Raw genomic sequence first — 21,050 nt, 5'->3', positions numbered from 1 at the left:
ACTGCAGAGAAGCATCTCACTAACAAGGAAGACACAGTATGTAGTTCTATAGTCCTTGTAATTGGGCAATACTCTAATTCACGTCACTTCTGATGGTGGCTTTATTGAAACCTTGTGCTGAGGAATTAGAATCCTTGGGTTTTAGATTGACCATCAGCCGACAGCAATTTGAAGCAGAATAAGCAGTCACCTAACGCAGCCATCTCATTTGCCACTCAGAAGATTTGCTACACTTCTAAAACTATACCGAACTCAGAACGCTCCTTGCTATTAGCCTAATGTTCACATGACATTGTTAGCCAGATTCCTAAGAAACCCATCTTACAATGGCAATGGGGGAACGTAATTTCTAACAATGGTTGATGATGGCCTTCATCTAGTATTCTATCCTGGCTAACATAGAACACTCATGGACATATCACTTTACAAAAACAACTGATGGGTTTGGCAAACATTTCTGCTTGTGACATATTTCTTTTACAGGAAACGTGGCTTACTGATGAACTATTTATAGATGGATATACTACTTATTGCAAGCCTGCTGTTGCCTCTGATAGAGGCCAACCTAGTGGGGGGCTGGCCATAGGGGCTCGATCATCTTTCAAACTGATTCCCTTTTGAGTAGACACCTCCGTCCCCCAAGTTTTGTCAATGGTTTTATCTATCCCGACATGAAAGAACAGATACTGGTCATCAATGTATATGACCCCCTGATGGCGGTAAAAAAAAAATTAAATCCCTGCTATCCAAGATCCGGGGGACTTGGTATAGTAATAACCCAGAGATAATGTAGTGATTGCCGGGGATATCAATGCTCATGACCTGCACATGAGCGCCTATAATGACGTGGGCGGAATAATTAAAATACTCTGACGTTTTACACCCCACCAGCAGCTGCACATGGCTGGACCACTTTTGCATATAATCACGACCTCACACATTTGTTCAGTACAAATACTCCCTTTCCAGCTGTGTCATTCACATGGTCAAATGGCAGAGCTAGATCTTACTACATGATAGTCAATCCTAACATGGTTAGGTTATGTTCGCAACTCACAATCACGCACAATTCTCAGAGTGATAATGCAACACTAACCTGTTTGACCACTTTAGACGAACCCATGGCTGCGTGGCCACAATGCTCTGTAGTGAGGGTGAACTCTGTTGGAAACCGCATCCATTGGTCAGTGGGAAAACAGCTAAATGTAACAATGTCATATCAATTAACCAAGCCGAAATAGAGACCTGGCTCATGTCTAATGCTTGGAATCTTGAATTGTTGATAGCCAGGCTAGCCCCAAGGGTAATTACCCGAGGCAATTGCCCATTTGGGAAAATGAAGGGATTGAGGCTGAATAACTTCGATCCCCTAATCCACCAAACCAAAAGCTGCAGTACCATAAGGCAAGGGCACAGGTCAGAAGACAGTTGTCTCTTGACATTAAATCAAACAAACCATGTTATTATCTCTTGCAACTCGATATAAAAAAAATGTCTTAAACAGCACAGACACTCACTGAATAGAATCAACTGGATCACCATGTCACGAGTGCTCAAAACCAATGATAACCACTGAAACCTATGCGCCTTCTAATTGTTTCTTCGAGGCTAATTTTGATGTTGAGGACATAACTCACATTATAAAGAGGCTAAAGTCATCTAGTGCTCCTGTACCCGATAAGATGGCAAATGTCACCTTGAAGGCCAACCCTACATTTTGGGTGAAACCATTGCTTAATCTCTATCGTCAGATAGAATGCATCGGAAGGATCCTGAAAGCTGTCAGAAGACTGTATTAACACCAGTTTATAAAAAAGGGATTAGGGAGCATCCCTATAACTACAGACTTCATGCTGGATTCAAGTATGAAAGTATTCTCTATGATCCTTCTTAAAAAAACTAAACCGCTGTGCTTAGGAAAATAAACTATTTAAATCCCTTCAAACTGGCTTCAGGAAGTCACACAGAACTCTGGACAACATATGTGCCATACAATCTCTTATGCCAGACCCTTCCCGGTGCACCAGCCCAAATCTTTATTGCTGTCTGATAGACTTTAGCCAAGCTTTTGATTTCATCTCAAGTTCATGTCTCTGGTCGAAGCTCATTCTTTGGAATATTGACCACCATCTACTGTACTTTATAAAAATCATATAAACCAACACTCAGGCCTCAGTGTGCCTTAGCCTATATGGCATAGCAACTGGGTGGATACTCACCAATTTGGGTTTGAAGCAGGGATGCATTTTTGCCCCCCTGCTATACAATCTATTCACACGGACGATATAGCAGGCCACTTAGAAACAGCCAGAAATTACACTCCCAACGTACATTGTGTCTCTATTCCCTGGCTCGGTTACGTAGACGACACCGTCCTCTTCGACCAAACCCTCATTGGGCTTTAGCACTCCATCGATGCATTACTGACTTTCGCACATGTGAACCACATGATTATTAACATTAACAAAAGTAATTTGTGTAGGTGAGTCCATCCCAAAGAATTCAGGATTCACCTGGAAGATGGATCAGGTCCCCCTGGAAGTAGTTGATTCCTATGTGTATCTGGGATTCCCTCTGAAATTAAAACCATAGGGGACTATGTAACCAACAAGATATGGAGGAAATGGCTCACCAGTAAGCGATATACCAGCCTCAGGTGAGGTAATAACATAGAGGGTCTCCTGACACTTTATCGTATGAGCCTTATCCCCTCAATTCTTTATGGCTTACAGGCACTCCCAGGCGACAAGTTGAAACGGCTTGAAGGGCTTGAGGCTGTGGGGTACATTTACCAGCCCCAACAGAAATGCCCTTCATAACAAAACCACATCTCAACATTCACCCAAAAATGGCTGTGCTTTTGTCTGCTTAGCACATGTGTGGCGAGATATGAACACAGCCACCACAAGAATGGCTACATTTTGTTTTCCTTCACGTGAATCCAGAGAAAATAACCTAAATTCAGAATGGCTCTACATTGCTGTTCTGTCATTTAAAGACTCAAGGCTGCACAAGAAAATGACGTGCATTCAAGACGGCATCGCACTTGTGCCTCCTTTCATTTCAAACATCACAAAGTTTTGCTCTATTAAACACAGCACTGCATGTGTACTTCATTTGATTGCCATAAAATAAGGCAATCCCTCCCAGAACAGCATTGTTTTCATTAATAAAAGTCCATGAAGAGCAAAGAATTCTGTTTCAGTCCGCACGGCTATGATTTACTTTGAAATGAACCAGCACACGCAAATTACTGCAAAGCAAAGCTATAGCAGGGCTCTCTCTCTTGCCTCGTGTCAATTAAACAAGACACTCTTTGCAGCATATCTCTGTGTCCAGAAACTGACCATATCTTTAAAAGCCTTTCAGAAAGTTATTTCAAAGGAAACTGTGCGCGGCAGAAACCACATTTTGTGAAATTAACATGAAAGAAAATGAACACGTGAAAATCTGTTTGTGTGAAGCAGGAAAATGTCCTTTGAAAACTAAATGTGAAATAATACTGTGGCTCGCACAGAAACACAATTGTATATGTGGGCGGAGGGGCAGCAAAGCTATGTATATTATACTCTTTCCCCCAAAAGACTTCAATCAGCCTGGCTGAGGGCCAATAATTCCTGTCAAACCAGTTTGGCAGAAAGGCTAATTTCGCACTTACCAGTGAACTGATACTGCAAGGACATGGGCTGGGATTAACGGTGTGATAATTACTGGTTCTGCCAGACTGCCAGGCAGAATGTCTCCAAAGGACAAAGGAAGGGAGTGAAGCCCTGTGTTTTGACCCAGAGGTATGATTTCCTCTACATTCATTCCCAGCACCCACTGGATGGCTTCAAAGGGGAGTCATGGAAACCCTCTGTGCAGACTAACCTAGGAGGAAGACAGTTTGGCTGTGGGGGTGAAAGGACCCCCCACACAAGTGACTAATCTAGCCCATTGATTTTAAAAACTATTGTACATCAAGACATTTTGCTCAGCACCATATATAAGCAAGAATTCAATATTATGATAGTATTTTGTGGGATTTTTGGACAAGCACAATGAGACCATGTGCATCTTTCTGGCACGTCATGAACTGGAATGGCAGGAAAAATGCATTTCTGGGTGAAGTAAAAATGGCAGAGACATCAAACTTGATGAAAATATGTGAAATAGTACTGGGCATATGTGTAGCCATTTGCAGAATTTTAAATATTATGTCCCTCCTTAAAATGGCGAAATTGTGCCAAAGGGGGATGCAACATCACACAGAATTGGCGTTCGGACTGGCCAATTCCTTGTGCAATATGGTATCTGCATACCTGGTTTTTATGATGTTGACTAGTATAGATTTGAAGTTTTGTTCCATAACTCATTTCTGTGAAAAATAGGCTTGTGAGACAAACGAAGTCAGAAAATGCACACACCTAAAGTGATGTCACTTCCCTTGAACCAATCAGCCCGAAGGGAGGAGGGGATACCAGTAGCCTGGCCTATCCCAGTAGATGGGTAAGTCCAGACTACTTCCCCCAGATTGTAAAATTCTATGATGTCACTCTGGCTATATAAGGGGGAGACGGGGAGACACATGGGATAGTCAAGGTTCCAGATTCAAAGACTCAAAACCCAGATCCAGAGGCAGCTGATTCCATCCAGGAAGGACCATCCAGACCCAGGCATACCCAATAATCCAGGGAGAAAGGAGGAGAGGCAGCTGATCCCATTTAAGAGAGCCTAGAGACCAGACCCTTTTCCCATCTGACTCATTCTGCTGTCCACTGTGACCAGACTTTGCCCGGCTGATCCCATTCTGGAGAGCCCAGCTGTCACAGTGACCAGATACCTTGGCACCGCTGTCCAGAGACCCTGCTGGCTGTCCAAATTACCAAACTCAAGCTTGCCTTGAAAGTATCCTATCACCCAGTACCCAAAAACTGCATATCCTGCTCTTTTACCCTTGCAGCCTATTTAAATCCTATTAAAATCCCATAAAAACCCCAGTCGATTCTCAAATTGCCAGTATCCTCTGTTGACCCTTTCCTTAGGAGAATCTGTGTTAGCCAATGTCTGTTAGTGTATTTCTGTTCTAATTCTTTCAGTTATCTATGTAAGTCCCTAGCATCATTTGAAATAATCAATTAATTCCCCTATAAAGGGATTCACAGTGAACTGGTTGCAAATCGAACTCAACCACCTCATGACAAGTGCCTTTCTTTAAGAAATTATAGTCCTTAAAATACAGTCTCAGTAGAACTAGTCATTGTGCCAACAAAACAGAATTTGCCTGTGTATTATGCTTTTCTTGAAAAATCCGACTTGCATTTCCCATAGAAAAACCCATACCATCATCCTATAAAGAATCATCAATTCCCTTCAAGATCCTCTCTTTTCTGTGCCTGCATCTCTGATCTTAAAAAACGATTTCTTAACTGCTTGTCATTCTAAAGCTGTGTAAAATAAGAAATTGCAATTCTCCCGCATGTGTTTTTTTGTGCATTGTTTTCCTTCCAAAATCAATTTTCTCACCTGTGTTCACGTTGCTTTGGTGCCCTGCTCAGTAGCCTGTAAGCTTCCTTGTCTCTTTAGTGCAGCCACACAAAGCTATGTCCTAGCTATCCTACTGCAACTGTAACTGATCAATAAGTAACAAGTAAAATCCAAGTATGCCATTTTGCTCATTTTGAAGGTTTTCATTTTCGTTTTTGGCCTCCCATTCTGGGGTGGTGGGCTGAATCTTAAATCTGATTTTTCGCTCTTCTTTCTGACTCATTGCTACTGCTTTCCATCCACAAAGAATTTAGTCAGCAGGTGTTTGGGGGAAGTGTTGCAGCAGGAGTGCATAACCTATGTGCCATCTGTGATTGTGAAGAAAAGTGATTTTGTTTCCATTTTTATTAAAGGTTTATGTAGATGGTGTTAGAAAGTTGAATTAACTGTATTATAACTGTTTATAAGATTTTGCATTTGAATTGCCACACCGTGGTGGCTGCTGCCCTAATTTTTGTTTGGTCTGATTTTTCATTGAATTCTAAAAATAAATAAATATTTTATTGTTACACACCTGTCTGGTTCATGGTCCATTGTGACACAGGGGTCTTTGTCAAGGTGGTTGTGAGACGGGTTGGGGCCTAATCCAGGATCAAATACAAATTTTAAAAAAGTTTTTATTGTGCTCCACCTGTCAGTGGAAGAAGTCCATGGTTGGAGTGTCCCATGTCATAAAATCCATTACAAGTCTAAGATTCTTCACTCCATCATGAATCTACAGAGTTCTGTGCCCGTTGAAGCATTAAGGATGAAATTTGGGGTATCTTCCCTATCTTCCATCTGACTGGTTCAAGGCACTGTTTTATATCTTAGAATAATCACACTAAAAGAGGACATTAATGAACTGCATAGTACTCTGGGAGCCGATTATTGGGCACAGAGGGGCACACATTTCATTCATGAGCTGGAACACTCAGTAACATACCTCCTAAACTCATTGGACATGTCTATGAAGCTCGCCACTACCCTACCCAATGTAGAGACCGTCCTAAAGCCTAAGACAAAAGATTAGGACAGAAAACAAAGCTTGAAAGAACTTGTAGGGAAAAAGCGCTATAATCTCTACGCCTCGCAAGGCTTCAAACCCAACTCGATATTGAGCTAGCTAGTAAATGTACTTAAGGTTTATTTTCTACTTTAACCAAATGAACAATAAAGTAAAAACAAACAAAAAATGATATTTTTTTAAGCATCAGAAGTCTTGTGCTTCTGATCATACAAATGTAAGCCTATATAATATGTAAAGATGCATAAACTTTAACAGAACCTCTTTGCTATTGGTATTATTAAAGTGTAAAAACAAACCCTCAGTTAACAGTGCTTTGCACTTCAGCCTGGTATGTGATGGCATACCTTTTGGAAAGAGCAAATCAGGTAGAAAAGATTGCACAATCATCCTACCTTCTGCAAAATGATTTATTCACTGTCAGTAGGAACCATTGTTTATATTCATGATGTCTTTGGTGTCAATGCATGGGGTCTTGAAGCACATTTGTGAATAGATACAAATGCCAAACAGAGAAGAATGTTCATCGAGACTGGGACTTAATGTTTAGGAATGACACATAAATGCTTAGAAATAATGTCAACAATTTCAGGAAACATTTGCTAATGATGACAGAGAATATCACAAATATCACAAAGGCCCTAACACCCACCAACCTCACCAGAAGCCTCTGTGCCACAGCGAAGAGGAAAAGCGTTTAACATTGCTCTTTCTTGTAAAACACGTTCACATGGCACTCAGCTCCACTGCGGCATGTCGACATATTTTGGCACTACTCAAATGCAATGGTGAGTGGGGGATCGCCCATAGCGGACGCTGGAGCGGAACCCCCTTTAATTTTCACGACCTCCAGGTCCCCCTGAAGAAAACCACAGAAGTAAAGAAAATGCATTTGCATTATGGCGCAAGTAAGTTAACTCATTCCGTGACGTAGTATTTGCATTTGCAAAATATCTAAAATCATTTAAAAGGTTGGCAAATAAAACACCCATGCTTTCACTGATATAAAGCTTTGTGAACAGCATTAGCGAGACAGCGGGTGACATCATGCTCATCAAGATGCCTCGTGGCCAGTGGAAAACATGGCTGCATGAAGCATCCTAAAGGACTATTCATCCCTCCCTCTGCTTGTCTGTCTCAGGCAGGGGGCTGGGTCTGAATGCTGGCTGACCTTGCCCAATGCCTGATACAAGCATAGGCAGGACCAGGGGTGAACGTAGTGTCTCCTGGCCCTCTTCCTCCAACGTGATGACGTTGGAGGAAGAGAGAGAAAGCCTGGGGCCAGGCCACAGAGAGAAGATCACTACCACGGCCTGAACAGGTACGTTTTTAAAATTAAAACAAATATTCTGTATGTTTCTGTGATTGTGTGTGTGTGTGTGAGATTGTATTTTTATAGCGTGCGTGTGAGTGACAAAGTGTATCTGTATGTATGATTGAGAGAGGGGCTGTATGGGTGCATGACTATTTGGTCTATATGAATGCATGTATCTGGGTTAGAGAGGTGTTCTGGTGAGTGCCGGGTGTATGATTAAGAGAGGCTGTATGAGTGCCTGACGTCTTGTGTGCTTGTGTCTACATGAATGTGTGTCTGCGTCAGTGAAGTGTTCTGCTAGGTGTCACACGCCACCCAGCAGAACAATTACTCAGGCAGAGCTGCATTTTCAGATATACATGCACACAAGTAGGCATGCCCTCATACAGCTTCTTTCAATCACCAAGGATTGTGAGAAGCTGTATAGGTGTGTGACTGCATGAGTGCCCGTATATCTGAATATGTGTATCTACCTGAATAAGTGCTCTGGTGGGTGGAGTGTGAATGACTCATTCATATGACACCCACTAGAACACATATGCAGGCAGAGACAGATATTCATATCTGTGCCTGACTGCATTTGTGCATGTGTACAGCCATGATACATCACTCTCTCATTCAAGCATGGATGGCCTCCCATGGCCTTTGCTTGAATGACGAGAAAAATGAAATTATGATCCTCGGTTCCATAGCTAACTTAAAGAAACTAACCCCTAACTACACCTCATTCCACATAGACGGAAAAACTATCAAAACAGCAAAAGAGGTAAAAACCTTGGGTTTCTATCTAGATGCTACCTTAACCCTAAGGAAGCAGGTGAACTCATTAGCTTCATCAACAGCATATGAATTGTATCACCCTGGCTAATACCCTCATATTATCTAAACTTGATTATTGCAACGCACTTTATCTAGGAGCTAATAACTATATCCTCAATAAACTGCAGATATTGCAAAATAATGCCCTAAGAACAGCTTTGAACTTAGGCAACAGAGAGCACATTACTAATTGCAGAAGAGACCACCACTGGCTAACAATTAGCGACAGAATATTGCTCAAAACTATTTCACTTACACACAAATGTCTTAACGATGCGGCCCCCCTATACCAAGTGAACAGAATAAATAGGAAACCCTCCTTGCGACCGACTAGAGTTACAAACCCCCACTGCCTCGAGATACCAAGATTTAAACTGACCAAAGCGGGAGGGACTAGCTTCCCAGTCAAAGCCGCTCAAGCCTGGAATAACGTCCGACTGCTCCTCAGATAAATCAACCTTACACCAGCTTCAGAAGAAAACACTAACCTGGCTCCGATCTGCTGACACCTAATGTCTACCCAATCACTATACCCAGAGATATCCTGATTCAACTGCTATTTTATTTTGTCTACCTAATCACTATACCTAGTGATACCCCTGGATTCAACTGTTATTTTATTTTGTACCTCTATGTATATCTTTATTTCTATCATCTTCGCACATGTAAATATCACTGTAATTATTCTTCTTTTCTTGCTACACTGTACTTATACTATGTTGTAACTAAGCTGAAAGTATTCTATTCTTCTTGCGCCCAGCTACCTACGGGTTTGGTGTGCCCTACTAAATAAATAAACAAACAAACCCATTGATTATAAATTATATGTATCATGGTTTCGTTGTCAGCATGTCAATGTATCGAGGCACATTTATTTGGTTATTCCAATTAATCCAAACATATTTGGGCTTGTGCTTTGCTTTCAGAGTTTGAATCATGCAGCCCCTCAATAGGATCCTATATGATTATCTTCCGTTGACATCAGAAGCGTCCATTAATCTGAGCTGCTGGCGTAGGTTTTCCAATCCACTTTATTACATACATAGGATTCTGGGATATCTATTCTCTAGCTGCAGAATGGTATTAGAAGCAAGTAGACACTTTTCCTTTGTTTAGTTTGCCTGTAGGCCAAAACTATGGCCATGAAAAGTGAAAATAGGAGAGCGACGACATATGAGGTGGGACACACTGTCTGTTGGTGTTGTTTGGGTATTTATCCACTCCTTGACCATGCTAATCCCGATGGCTATTTTCACCCTACCTGCTTCTACCCTCCTATCTCTTTGAGCTAGCTCTATCAAGCAGTAACATCAGACTTTGTTCTGCTAAGGTTGTGCCAGTTTTATGTGGTTAGATGTTGCATCTTTGAGAGCTATCCTTCTTGGGTTGACAAACCTATGTATAAAATAGCACTGAATGAATAAGTGCAAGTTTTATTTCGGTTAAAAGAAAACAATAAAAGCCATTTACAAAGAAAAGCAGAGCAAGTACAAGACAGCACAGATCACAATTATAATATATAACAAAATACAATATCATATACATAATAGATGTTCAAGAAACACATGTTGCATAACCTTCAATAACAGTTTATAAAAACGGTTAGTCAATTGCAATGTTTTTTATGGCAATTACAAGCTCTCACTAAATAACTGGTAATCGCATACACATTGTATACACATTTGTTTTTTAAATACAACTCTAGAGTCCCTAACACAGCATCAATGTTATTTGCCTTTAAGGCATAGGTTCAGAGCTGGACACAAAAGAAATGGCATTCATCATCCCTATCAGCGGCCACACATCGGGCAACTCGGATTTACATTAGTTAACCAGTTTCTAGTTTTCAAATGTAAGGGTTGTATACCCAAGCGTAATTTAACATAGAGATTCCTTGAACCTATTTGTTTGATCCAGGCGATATATCTTGTGCAGCCTAGATCCATTATAGTTTTAATATAGGTGTTAAAAGATGTCTCACGTTCATTTTTACAAAACCAATCTGTTAGTGCCCAATCCCAATAAAAGAACATTTAGCTTGGCAAGGTCAGCTCAAACAAGAAATTCAGGATTGTGCCAGAAGGAGCCTATCCAATCCTGATCATAATCGTTTCGATATTCTGGGGCTATACCCATGGCATAGTCTGGCTGTTCTCAAGAATACCCTGCAATGCCCCTTACACACCAACAGTTCTTTGTTGGACCATATCGCAACCCAGAATTGCAGTGGTTTTAAATATGCATTATAGTATATTCCGGATTTACCGAATTCCAAATGAACCACTATGGTTAAGGTGCTCATAGGCACCCCCAGCAGTTTTTTTAAACATTCAGTTTTGGTGTGTCAGAATGCCCCCAAATGTCTGCCGCATACACTACCGCTGATTGTGTTTTTTCTCTGTAAACCTCTAGTGTTGAATCAAGCATTGAGCCCAGACATTTTTGTGAAAAGTGCCCCAGTACACCTATTCCAAATCATTGTACATTTCTAAGTATGAGGGGTCCAATCTCCATGCTTGCTAAACCGCACGCCAAAGAATCATACAAAGCCACATTTTCTATGTTTACTCTGTTATGAGCGAAATTAAGTGGGGGCAGTGGTTTTAATTGTCCTATGACATAACATTATATGTGTTTTGTTTTTGGTGCCTTTATCACTAGATGCATGTTACTGCTCAAGGATAAACATTTATAAAACGCCTTTCGTATACCCTGCAGGGATGTAGATAATAGAACGGTGTCATTGGCGAACAGTAATATATTAGTGTGTTCCTTGTTTAAGAATGGGTCATCTGTTTGTATTTGCGGGAGGGATTTGGCAAGGGCATTGATAAGCAAAGTAAATAGGTACTGGGCCATTACCCATCCCTGCCTAGCCCACTTACTAACTACCAACGGCTCTGTCAGTTCACCTTGCTGTCCCCACCTACCAATAGCAGGGCTGTTGGTGCACAGTGCTTTAATACTGCTAAGCAGCTCCGGCTCTAGTCCAAGAACAGACAATGACTACCGCCGTGAAGTCGAAGAAGCCCAAGTACAGGGGCATGTCCTTCTGGGCAATATATTCACGTATAATTAGAGAGAGCCGAAAGGCCTGCTCTACAATGCCTACCTCCTTTGGAAAACCCGCCTTTACATGGTGCAATAAATTATATACAAGAATCTGGTGAAGAAGGCGATTTGCCAACGCTGTCCAACAAAGATATTGGTCCTTAATTCGATAGGTCATTGCTATTCCCTTTTTTGAAAATTGGAACTTTAACTGCTAAACTCTGAGAGAGTGGTTCATGGTTCTCAGTTATCAAATTAAAGAACTTGTCTGAGGCAGGAACACAGAAGTCTATTTTCGATTTTAAAAAAATCATTGGGGATACCATCAAGGTCAGGTGATTTCTCATGTTTTTGTCTAGTCCGGGCAATTAATATCTCCTCGGCCGTGAATAAAACGAGAGCTTCTCTATTGGAACCACAGATATCACTGCCGTATAAAACAATAATAATTCAATGATATGAAACAAAAAGCAAGCTTTTCAGGTAATGTGCATACCCATATTGGTTCCCCTGTGGCTTTGATCTGTAAGTAAAATACCATTGAGGACCTTTAAGTGCCGCTGTACATGTGAGGCTTTTTTTACTTTTTTCAATCCCCCCAATACACAGATGGTGAGTGTTATTTGGCCAATTCTTCTGAGAGTTAATGGCTTTATTGCATCTATAAATACTGCTACTAGTGTCACAAAAATGTCTTAACCTTGAGGGACTTCAGCCACTTGATTTAAAAGCAGTATATCTAACCTTACAGCTGAAGTCCTGGTAACAGCAAGCATTGGCAAAGCCAACAGTGTTGGCTTGAGTGTAGGCATTTGTCATGCACAGCTACCATATTGTGAGGCTCACACAATGGTCCACCTGTTGCAGTCTTATGTTTGGGTAGCACTTTGCCATGCTTACACAAAAGCCAAAACTGTTGGCTTGGCCAATAGTTGTTTACATTGCAATTGGACGTGTCCTAGGGATTTATATATCTGTATTCTGCATATCTGACCACCACCCTAGGAACTAGAACCCAGGCGAGCGATGCATCGTATAGCATTTGTAATACATTTCTTTACACTGCTTTGCGTTTCTCAGCTATGTCACGGTGCCTGTGCAGTGTCATCCCTAGCCCAACAGGTTTTATAGTCAACACATAACACATATTCAGTTACCTCCTGTGTAACATGGGGGATACCATTGGTCACATCAATAGCAGACTGCTAGGCCTGAAAGTTCAGGCACTTGGAAAGATAAGGAGCATTAGGTGAATTCACAGGTATCTCAAAGTACCAGATAAGCAATGCCACATACTATGTTTTGTTTGTTTGTTTTTATTATTTATATTGCGCACCAGACCCGAGGGTATTAGGGCTGGGTATTAGGTACTATGGCAAATATATATCTATATCCACCTAACACAAAGTGCCATACTACGGAATCTTGACCAGGTCAACGCTGAGGTCCCCTGCCAAACTCCATAGCTAAGGCATGCATGCACCTGATCGCTATCTTCAGATACATGCATTCTGAAGCAAAAGAGTCACTGTACAACCAAGCACACTTATTCTCTCTTGCGTCTCCCCTGTCTTTTGGCTGTAGGAAAAATGTAACACAGGACTCATGACAGATGTGTGGAATTAGCCCTTACAAGGACATGGATATGCTTTTCCATAGTATCCAGAGATTTTAACTAAATCATTTTCAGAGAGGTGTTTTATAAAGAAACAATGAAATCGAAAAAACTTTGTATTTTTATTTTAAATATAAATGGGGGTGGGGTAAGGGGTTAAAACGGGACGGGTGGGGATGAAGTTAGGGTGGGGTTAAAAACATTGTGAAATGGGAGGTTTGACAGGTGCCCTCCCCCAAATAAAAAAAGAAATCAGTGATTTTTCGATATAATTGTTTTGTTAAAAAATACCTCTCTAAAAATGTTTTTGGTAAAATGGCATAGAACTCGTCCCCATTTGGTCACAGAAGGAATTGATAAGAAAACCAACCTTCCGTGAGGAAATGGAAGCCAGACTGCATTTTTGTTTTACTTGAAACACTTTTTTCAGATCAAGTATTAGTGATATAACGTCTTCTTGCGTTGTGTGCAAACTTATCATTTGAGTAGAGTGGGTGAAAGGAGGGGACAGACCTCTGCCTGTCTTAATCGTCTAAATAATGTGAAATGCTTGCTTAACATTTCTCAAGCACTTATCAAGCAGTTGGAATGTTTAATTAACATTTCCCAAAATATTCGGATTAGAAATAAGCATTTCTAATCCGAATATCTGATGAGTCTCTCAGTCTTAATGCTACATTGCAAAGGCACTTACCAATATGTTTGTGGTTTCCTTTTGCAACATTTTAAACAAATGTGACTGCCAACAATTAGTTGAGGCAACTATAACAGGAGGTAACATTGTCCATTGTATTGCAGTCCAAATTGCTCATATTTGCACATAAGAGCACCGTGGAAATTTGCCACACAAAAAATGCTAAACAAAACATCAGGTTTGCCCTGAACAGGGGGTGTATGCCACATGATATTGCTCAGTTCCCATCCCCGGAAGTGAGATGTGTCTGTATGAGATGAAATGTAATCTATCACCGGAACCTAGGTGGTATTCCGTGGCCATTAAGGATGTGCAGGATATGCACGCATGCCAACGCGAGTGGGACCATGCACCACCTCATACTGTTTTGGCCAATACTTAGGAATTAGCACTGCATATTCGAGTGTCTGAAAATGTAGGGCAAGAATAGGTGTGCAATTAATTGAGGATATTAGTGCTATCTTTCAATGTTTGAATATGTGGGAAATTGCCAGCAAGCAATTACAGATTGAGTTACTTTGTTAGGTGTTTTTCTTAATACGAAATGCGTAATGTTGTAACTATGGGCCTCACTCCTACCTGGGCGCAATGGGATACCGGGCACCGGTAAGGACACTGGTGCCGGTAGTCCCTTTGTGCCCTATTCCGAGGTCCCCCAACGGGACCCGTAAGGTAAGTTTGGTCGGACCAAACGTACCTTACGGTTCCCATTAGGCGACCAGGGCGCATGTAACGGCCTTGGCATGCGCCGGGTCGTTATTTGCGCCCTCCCCATTGAGCCCTATGGGGGCTCAAATGGGAATGGGGATTGCCATTTTCAATGGGGACTTACCGGTCCCGCAAAGGTCGGAATAGACCAGTAAGTCCCCATTGAACCAGGGTGGACTCAATACCGTTATTGGAGGCAGTCATGGCGCTAATAGCGTCATGACTACTTCTAATCTCAGAATGAGGCCCTATATAGCCTTCATTTATGCTTGCGTGTATAGGTAATGATACACAAAGTCAAGCATTTCTTTCCTCTAAGGAGTTCATGTATTGGCGAAGTATTGAGTAAACTGCTTAGAAGATGTTCACTCTTTATTTAGCTAATTTGCATCTCTTTCTCCCAGTACATGCATGGGTAAAACTTAGTAAATGTCTACGTCAGGTACTTTGAGATCAGTTTTCTTGATTAGTCAATGGTTAAGATCTACCTTGTATTGCCTATCCTTTAGGGTAGTATCTATTGCTTTTATTGAAAGAATTGGTTAAATAATGTTACGTAAAACAGACTGATAGTTCCCTAGACTCGAGCCATGCCAATAAACACAATTAATGAAATCCATATTCAGGTGCTGTGCGAGAAGACACGAACCAAGGAGGGACATTGTGGCCTGATTCCTACCTTGAATTTCATGGAGCTGAGCTTGTAAAGAACATCTCCCATTTGCTCCCTGATCAGATTCCACGTGATCTTGTTCTCCGCTTGCGCTGTGGACTCCACTGCGTGGCGAGCCATGTCATAAAAGGAAATCATGTTCTGGAGCATTCCAACGGTTTTATAGAACGGACAGAACCTGGAATGAGAAACAAATGAAAGTATAAGATGTTTGCAAAATGGGCGCAGGTAGATAGGTTGTACAGGATGGTGCCCTTAGGTGTGGATTGAGATCCAGCTGGGCGCTATGATGTCTTAATGTAGCCTTGTCTTGTCCTGCAGGCCACATACGTACGCTGTTAGAATGTTGGTGTCTGAGGTGATCGGCTGCTCAGGTGATTGCTGATGAGTGTTCTGAAAGTGTCAGTTGGGGCTTGAGCTTGGCTGTGTGAGGAAGGCCGTGGGTAGTCTGATCTCTGTCTCTCTGGCATGTGCATAGCTGATGAGTGACTGGAACCTTACAACTGAATATATGTAAATAAAGTACCTGGTGTCCTACATTAAGTGGCTCACAGCTGGTCTAGTCCTGCAAATCAGGTCACAACATATTTGCGACGAGCCAGAGAAGAACTCATTGAGTGTAACTGGAGTGAGAATCTGAACAGAGACTCAAGAAAACCAAGTAAGGAGAGCTGTGGAGGAAGCAGCGCAGCTAGACCACCCGCCGTTCTCCTATCCAGCCCCACAATGCAGAGATTACACCCACTTATCCCTCGGAAAGACAGAGGGCCAGGGCCTATGCCAGGCAGTAGGGGGCAATAAGGGCTTTAAGAGAATGCAAGTGCCATAACTCCCTAAAGAGGAATTCCCTGGCTTGCATCACCAGACCGAGAAATAAGAAAATGGATAGGGAGCGTTTAGACATAAAGGAGCACAGCTCAATAAGGTCTTTAAATGCCAGCTAATCACAGGAGGTAAAATGCGCTTTACTTGCCAGAAGATAGTGTAAAGTAAAGGATCAACTCCCAGAGCAAAGCAAAGGAAAAGGAGCACACAGGTTAGCCATCACACAACCATTTCCATAAGTAACTGCAAAATGCTGTGCTGATGGGCAATTACTGTCATGTGTGAAAGCGAGCGTGCCACCGTAAATACTGGACCACCTTAAGTCAAGGAGAAAGGACCTGACAGGAGGGACAGGGGAGGAAGAGGAGGGCTACTACAGCCCGGGAACAGATGCATGTAGAGGACAATAAAGGAGGTTGTTCCCTGAGCTGTCTCCCGCGTGTCTGTGTGATGTGGCCCCCTCGGGGCTCGCAGGCACAGAGGTACATGGTAGCACCATATTGTGGTCCAAGTGAGGACTGCAACAACTGGCGACGAAGGGAAAGGGAAGCGAGCGCCCACGCTGTGCAGCAGATTTCACATGTGACTGGGGAGATATGCCCAGCAGTGTGACGGAAGATGCGCCACTGAGAAAGAGAGCAGTGAGGAGAGTGCAAGCAGAAGCGGGTAGCAGGAACCAACCGGAGTGGGCACAGGGTGAGAATTGCTCATATGATGCACCGTGCATGGTGCAGTAGGAGGCGCACTGGCGCATTCCCCGGCGTCCTCGTCAGGAATGTTGCCATGCGTACAAAGCCTCTGCCTTACTTAGTCTATGTATTGGCACACACACACCAGAGCTGCAATGAGGAAAGGTACATGGTAAGCAAAGTTGTTTTTTCGAGCCACTGTAAGGAGTGCATTTTTTTTCCTTTTCCCTGAGTGTGGGGGAAAATGTGTCCTTAGTATCGCCACGGAGGAAGACCTTCGAAGGGATTAAAGTTTCCTCCGAACGTGCGATCGAGTAGAAAAGTAAAGTAAGGAGCACTCTCCGAGGAGCATGTTTAGAGGTGAAAGTGACACTCATGGACGATCTGAAATGAGAGTGGGAAGGTTAAAGGCAGGCAACTGGTAACGCAATTGGTAAAGTTACCCATGACTTGTGTTTAGAGTTCAGCGTGGGAGTGCTGATCCTGGCCGCACCAGCATCTGTCATGATGAACTAGGAAAGTTAACTTTCCTGTATTTAAAAGTAGCTGTAGTTTTAAGATTCACTTTGAGGAACGTAGTTTTAAGCTTCAAATTTGGGGAACGTAGTTTTAAGCTTCAAATTTGGGGAACGTAGTTTTAAGCTTCAATTTTGAGGGGCTGGTATGGATGGTGTGAACGATGCCCTAGGTTAGGAATAGTATTTTTAGAAAATATGAGAAGAACAGCAAAAATGTTAGCTTTTGGAAGTGTTAGCAATATAGATGTCTAATGTCCGTCGTTCAGTGGCTACATGTGATGAGTTGTTATATGTTGTGGCCTACAGTTAGGTTAACATCTTTAGAAATGTTTGGTTAATAATGCTCTCCATGGTGTTGGAAGAACCACTGAGGATTTAAAAATGTAGGCTATAACATAATTGGCGTTTGTCGAGCACAAGGTACTGTAAAGGTTAAGGCAGGTCAGAATCTATGCCTATGTAAGCTCTCCAGTGGTCTAGGATACTGACGTCTGGAGTGGGTATTTAGATGTAGGATTCAAATGTAATGCCTAAAAGTCATTATATTGTCAAACATGTTAGAAGTAAGCATCTGCAATAAAACTTATGGGATGCTAGGATGCAAGGGAACAAGGGAGTAGGTTGTGTCTTATTCTAAAAGTTTAGGATGTACCTGAAAAAGGAGGAGAAAGAAGCTTCTAGGACCTATAAATATGGGGAGAAAAATTCCACAGAGTTCGGAGATTAACAGATTTACTTTTGACTGCACTTAAAGATGTGCACATGTAATATATATTTATAATACTTACAGTATCTTATAGACATTATATAGAGTTGTGGGTAGTACCAGGTGTACCTCACAGAATTGAATTTGTTAATGCACTGTTTTTTTGTGGCTGTTTGTTGTACTCAAGGTTGTGCAATACTACCTGTTAGAATTGTTTTGGTTGAGTGAGTAGGGGTAGAATTAGTTTGGTTTTGTAATGTGTATCCATCTGGATGGGATATATGGTGGCATAGTTGCTGTGTGGAAAGATTGTTTGTGAGAGTTCTTTTGAGTGAGAGTGGAAGTGTTGGATTACGTACTTCACTGTGTTGTTGCACTAAAATATGTGTGCTACGACCCTTTGATTTGTGTGTTGTTTGGACGTGGGTGGTCTGGTATGATCCGCCTAGACTCTGTATCCAAAAAAGGGGGTACATAGTAGTCCTGTTGTTGTGACAACCTGTGGTTCCCTGCCCTGGCTGTCCCTGCACATGTTAAGTGTGTAGTGTTTTTGTTTGCTGGATTGTTTCCCTCTGTTCGGATGTTCGTGCTAGAGTGTGGCAGGTTGTAGATCCACGAGTGGCAGTCCTGGATATAAGGTGTTTTGATTTTGATGTTATTGGTTAATTTTGTGGCAGTATGCCTGGGCTGTGTTTCTGTGGCATGACAGTGTTGAGAGGCAAATTATAGCGTCTGACCTTCCCCGCAGATAGACACCTGCCTAGACACCCCGCAAATTCCCAGAACAAGAGACACTGAACAAGGCCAAGTTCAAAGCTAGATACCATTGATGTGGCCTAGGAAACCAGGGATGGTTTCTTATTTACTTAGAAGACGCAGCTCCTTGATCTCGCTTACCATACCACTATTTTTGCTCATGGCCTGCCAAATTTCCAAGGTTGGTATGAAATGATATGATATGGCATTTATAACGCGCCAATTCCAAAGTGTTTCAAGGCGCAACGAGGCAAGGGAGGGGAAAGATAGGGAAGAAAGAGACAGCGATCCTACAAGGCCAGGTGACATTGAGATCACGCAAGTGCAGGGGTGGGGGGAAGGGTAAAAGTGTTGGGGGAAGAGCGGGTGCAATGCAGTGCATAGGATAACAGTAAAATAAATAAGACAATACATAATAATTGAATAAAGTGCGGCCAGCTGGTGGCAAGTGCAGGGGTAAGTGCAGACATCAGGTGTAAAGTGCTAGTAGGGGCTGTAGGGATACAGAAACAGTCCCTGAGTGCAAGGGATGCCAGGGGGCAGTGCAGGTGTGCAGCTGGCAGGGAGGAGACCTGGGCCCAAGATCAGAGGGTAGCCAGGTAAACCAGTGTAGTTTCAGATTCAGCCAGGAGATCAGCAGGGGAGAGGAGGAGAGGAGGAGAGAAAGCTGAAGCAAAGAGGAAGGTCTTCAGGTGTTGCGGAACCGGAGATGGTTCTCCTAATGTTTCAGAGAGGCAGGGAGGCTGTTCAAGAGAGAGGCCCCAGCAGAAGAAAGAGATCTACCACCAACTCGCTGCTTGGAGAAGCGGCAAACCCTGAGGGAGTTGCATGCAGATGAGCGAAGAACTCGAGAAGGAAGATATTTAGTAAGAGAGAGTTGAAGGTATTGAGGCCCCAGGCCCCAGAAGGCCTTGTGAACAATGCAGAGGGTTTTGAACTTAATCCTTGCCGCCACTGGGGGCCAGTGCAGAGATTGTTGTCCTGGTAAAATACAATCCATGGGCTTGAGGCCAAGGACAAGTCTCGCAGTCCTGTTTTGGATGAGTTGCAAAGGGTGGAGAGTAGAGGCAGGCCGATTTAGAAAGAGGCTGTTGCAATAGTCCAGCCTAGAGAGAACCAGAGCTCTGCAGACAGTGAGCTTCAGGGGGAAGGAGAGGAAAGGACGAATACCTCTGAGGAGGTTCAGCTGGTAATGTGACTTCTTAGATACATCAGAGATGTGATGAGAGAAGAAAAGTGTGGAGTCGAAGATGACCCTGATTTTTTTGCCTCACAGGTGGGAGCAGGACGAGGGCCAAGAGAAGCCATCCAGAGAGTGACAAGAAAGTAGGGCGCCAGTGTGCCAATGAGGAGAATCTCGGTCTTACTTGCATTAAGGCAGAGATTGTTGGAGGCACACCACTCCTGGGTGCCGGACAGACAGTCAGAGATTAGAGAGGGAGAAGAAGTGGCAGAAGGGAGCCTGAAAATGAGCTTAGTGTCATCCGCATAGCACTGAAAGTTGGGGCAGAGAGCGGCAATGCGGTGGGCAAGATGTGCCAGGTATTGGCTGGAAAGCCAGGCAGAGAGGTTAGACCCCTGAGAAACACCACAGGTAGAGATAGAGATACAGTAGAGGAAGGACCCAAGTTGAGCCTGGGAGGGTTGGTCAGAGAGGAAGGAGGTCAGCCAAGCCAGGGCCTGATCAGTGATACCCAGGTTATCACACAGACGGTTGAGCAGGATGGCATGGTTGACCGTGTCAAATGCAGAAGAGAGATCAAGTATGATGAGGACACAGGTGGTGTTGGAATCAACGTTAGAGAACAGGTCTTCACAGATGTTCAGGAGAGCAGTTTTCGTGCTTCTATCAGCTCTGAAGCCAGACTGATGGTCGTGGAGACAACAAACAGATTCAGAGTGAAAATTGAGCTGGGAGATGGGTAGCTTTTCCAGGAGTTTGCCTAGGAAAAGAGTGATGGATATAGGACGATAGTTAGCCGGGCAGAAAGGGTCGGCAGTGAGTTTATTAAGAAGAGGGTGCGCATGGGAATGCTTCGGGGGGGAGGGGATGATTCTAGTGGCGAAGGACTGGTTGCAGAAATCAGCCAGAGCAGGAGCCAGTGTGTCAATGTGGTCCTTGATGGTTTTGGAGGAACAGGTGTGAAGC

At 42.9% G+C, this 21,050-nt stretch overlaps 1 protein-coding gene across 2 annotated transcripts in view; it reads right to left on the bottom strand.

Annotated features, from left to right (window-relative positions):
- The window catches only part of LOC138456646 (V-type proton ATPase catalytic subunit A-like), a 373,621-nt gene that overhangs the window by 51,338 nt on the left and 301,233 nt on the right, over positions 1-21,050 (bottom strand). For both annotated transcript variants that reach the window (XM_069607191.1, XM_069607192.1), the window contains exon 14: positions 15,414-15,585. In XM_069607191.1, coding sequence (XP_069463292.1) covers positions 15,414-15,585 — 172 coding nt within the window. The remainder of the gene's footprint in view (positions 1-15,413; positions 15,586-21,050) is intronic.

The sequence above is a fragment of the Ambystoma mexicanum genome, chromosome 1p (assembly GCF_040938575.1).
Source record: "Ambystoma mexicanum isolate Mex_15411 chromosome 1p, UKY_AmexF1_1, whole genome shotgun sequence".
Classification (NCBI taxonomy): domain Eukaryota; kingdom Metazoa; phylum Chordata; class Amphibia; order Caudata; family Ambystomatidae; genus Ambystoma; species Ambystoma mexicanum.
Note: the sequence above shows the minus strand (reverse complement) of the source record. Positions and strands in the feature narration are given on the sequence as shown.